The following is a 3,332-nucleotide window of genomic DNA, read 5'->3' on the forward strand; positions in this document are numbered from 1 at the left end:
TACTATGAACATTTGCCTTAAATACAATAAATTAAATTTATGTTAAGAAAAGATTAACAAGGTGTGAGTTCCGACACCTTTTTTCTTACAAAAAAAGCACTGGATGAAAGGAATTAGTTCTTCATAATAGTACATAGTTAAACTATGGAATATATATCAGTTGCGAAGAACATGCGTAGAAGGCGCTGTTGCACTCAACCATAAACAGCACATCTGGTTGGCTGCTGTAGGAAGAGAATTCTAGCCTAAAGGGTTGGTATGATCTAGCATGGCTGTTCTAATAATGCTCTTGGGGAACTGGATCCCGATTTTTAACTTCTCATTCTTTTATAAAGGAAGTAACTAGTCCTTTGGGGAGGGGGGAGATAAAGAGAAGGCAGGCAACATTTATACTGAAATTCTTAGGTGATTTCTGGCCGTGGTTCAGGCCTTCCCAGAAGGAAGCAAAATCTGCGCTTACTTGCTGTCTTGCAGCAGGATTTCGATTGCGTTGCCGGGTTGCGCCCACTGGAGGGCGCAGCTCGCAGTTGCCGGGGCGATCGGGTGGGGAGGGGGATGGAGAACAGGTTTCCCAGCAGCCGCTGCCGTCGTTCTCTCTTTTTCGCGTCTCGCTTCGGTGCGGCGAGCGGCCGGCTGAGAATGGGGGAGCCACCGCCGCGAGCAGCACTTCCCGCGGGGTCTCTGTCTGCTGCCTCAGGAGCCGCCCTTTCCCGTGCATGGTAACTTTTGCCTGTCCTCTCTGAAGCCGATCGCCACCGCCGCTCGGCTTTCCCTGCCCGACTTCTCCGGAATCTGCCGTTGCTTATGTTTTGCTTGGGAACTTATTTGCTGCTATATCCCGCCCCTCTCTCTCTCTCTCTCTCTCTCTCTCTCTCTCTCTCTCTCTCTCTCTCTCTCTCTCTCTCTCTGTGTGTGTGTGTGTGTGTGTGTGTGTGTGTGTGTGTGAGAGAGAGAGAGAGAGAGAGAGAGAGAGAGAGAGAGAGAGAGAGACCTCGCTCCACGCGACTGAAACAAGCTCTCCTTTGCAGCGGGAAAAGGGATTGACCCCCCCGCCACCCCGCGCGCGCGCTTTCCGACCCAGCCATTCGCAAATAACTGGAGTGTGTGCGCGCGAGCGCGCTTCCCGGGAGATTTTTTTTAATTTTAATTTTAATTTTAATTTAATTTTATTTTAATTTAATTTATTTATTTTTTTTTTTTTGCTTGAAGAAGGAAGAAACTGGGGCTCCTTTCTGATTCTCTCCCGCCTCTCAGCCGGATCTTGCGTTCTTGTGCTGCTGCTGTTTCCACTGCGGTGTGCATTCTTTCTGTTTGCATGGATGCACCATGGCCACCACAACGTTGGTTTGCAGGGTGCAGTTCCTCGACGACACAGATCCTTTCAACAGCACCAACTTTCCCGAGCCAACCCGGCCGCCCCTCTACACCTTCCGGGAAGACCTCCCCCTCGTCACTCAGCTGGCTGGGGTGCATCGTCTTCTCAAAGCCCCACAGAAGGTACTGGGGGAGAAGAGGGAGGGGCTCCTAGAACTTGTCTGGAGCGGGTGGTTTCTTTGACGGCTGAGCTAGGAGTGTGGATCTCCTTTGGACCTCTGCATCCCCTGCAGTTTTCCAGTTTTTCTGCTTATGAAGGCAGGTTGCCAGCTTTCCCCTACGTGGGGCCTTGCAGATGTTTTGAACAATAACTCCCATGAACCCCTGCCTGCATGAGCTAGGAGTTGATGAGTTGCTGGAGTTGTGGTCAGGGGTGGGGCGGGCTGATTTCTAGAGTGCCTCTGGTCCACATGGTCTGCAAGAAATTGCAGAATAACATGAGGAAAAAAAATAACCCTCTGCCCTCTTCTCATGTAAATTATTTGTATGTTGGGAGCATGATAGAAGTTTCTACGTAAAACAGTGAGGTTTTGAAGGGATAGAAGCATTTCTCCTTCTCATTCTAGTAGAACTTGGAGTATCCTGTGAAATTGATGGACATGAGACTCAGAGTAGAAACAAGGAAGTATGTCATCTGGTGCATAAAGTGACATGGAATTCATTGCCACAAGATGTGGTGATGGGCATTTGCTTGCATGGTTGTAAAAGGGGATTAGGCAAATAGTCACCCTGTGGCTACACTGAGATCACTGGGACTTAAGTTAGTCATGACTAACTTCTCTCATTGGACTAAAGTATGAGGAATATAGTCTGTATACGACCCATAGAGATTAGTCATGATGGCTACATAGAACCTTCAGATTCCGAATACTCCTAGTTATGAGAGGAAGGTGCTTCTGACTGTGGCCTTTCCAGAGGCATCTGGTTGGCCAGAAGAAGGACACTGGACTAAATAAGTCCTTGAGTTGCTCATTTGCTTTTATGATAATGTGTCTGTCAAGCTCATACCAAATAGTGGGGCTTAACACATGGCAACTGTTATCTATTTTGGTGCATTGTCTGTCTCCTTTGAGAACTGGCTTTTGCATTGTATTTTTGAAAGTTATGGCTATCCAGTGGGATAAGAGGGTGGCAAGTAATAAAAACATTGCATGTTGCCACACCCCTAAATGAGAAATTTAAGATGCATTGTAGATTGTGAGGAAACACTTTGAAGTTTATATTCCAGAAGATTCTTAGGAAGGACATGCAGAGAAGATTCCTTGCCTGGTGCGCCATGTTGTGCTTAATGCACTTTTCTGCAGTTATCATATGATCAGGCCACAGATAGTAGACCATGAGATTCCATTGGGCATGCCTCTGCTGTATAGATAGCACTACATTGCCTCATTTATTTGCAATAAGAGAAAAGGGTTCTTAAGCATTGTTTCTGTCCTGAAGTCACAGAACATGTGCACCTCATTGAAATAGGCCCATGCAAAGAACTACATCTAATGGAGGACATGATACAAAGCATGTGTTCCTACTGTCAGTGGTACTGATCTAATAAGTGATCCAGTGTGGTCATTACGTTTTGGTGGTACCATCAAGTCCCTTGACTATTTATACACTGTCACGGAGCTCCTTCTACATACATTTTATTGATTGATTGATTTATATCCTGCCTTTTTCCTACAACAACAACAACAATAATAATAATAATAATTATTATTATTATTATTATTATAACATTTCTATGCCGCCCCTTGCCGAAGCCTCGGGGCAGCTCACAACACAATAAGATACATTGAAATACAATAGAACATAATAAATTACCACTAAATACAAAAATACAAAAAATACACTGAGATACAATAATATAAAATTAAAATTAACAGTATAAAATAAGTAAATAAAGAATATAGGAGGAGAAAAGAGAAGGAAGAAGAAGTTGCCCTGGCCAGATCATATATTTTAAC

The 3,332-nt window shown here is 44.8% G+C and overlaps 1 protein-coding gene across 11 annotated transcripts in view; it reads left to right on the top strand.

Moving 5' to 3' along the window:
• The first annotated feature begins 563 nt into the window (after nucleotides 1–563).
• The window catches only part of FHOD3 (formin homology 2 domain containing 3), a 553,244-nt gene continuing 550,475 nt past the window's right edge, over nucleotides 564–3,332 (top strand). For all 11 annotated transcript variants that reach the window (XM_044447289.1, XM_044447292.1, XM_044447291.1 and 8 more), the window contains exons 1-2: nucleotides 564–719; nucleotides 1,210–1,497. In XM_044447289.1, coding sequence (XP_044303224.1) covers nucleotides 1,327–1,497 — 171 coding nt within the window. In that variant the 5' untranslated portion in view covers nucleotides 564–719; nucleotides 1,210–1,326. The remainder of the gene's footprint in view (nucleotides 720–1,209; nucleotides 1,498–3,332) is intronic.

Source organism: Varanus komodoensis, unplaced genomic scaffold, assembly GCF_004798865.1.
Source record: "Varanus komodoensis strain SLA01 unplaced genomic scaffold, ASM479886v1 scaffold51, whole genome shotgun sequence".
Lineage (NCBI taxonomy): Eukaryota > Metazoa > Chordata > Lepidosauria > Squamata > Varanidae > Varanus > Varanus komodoensis.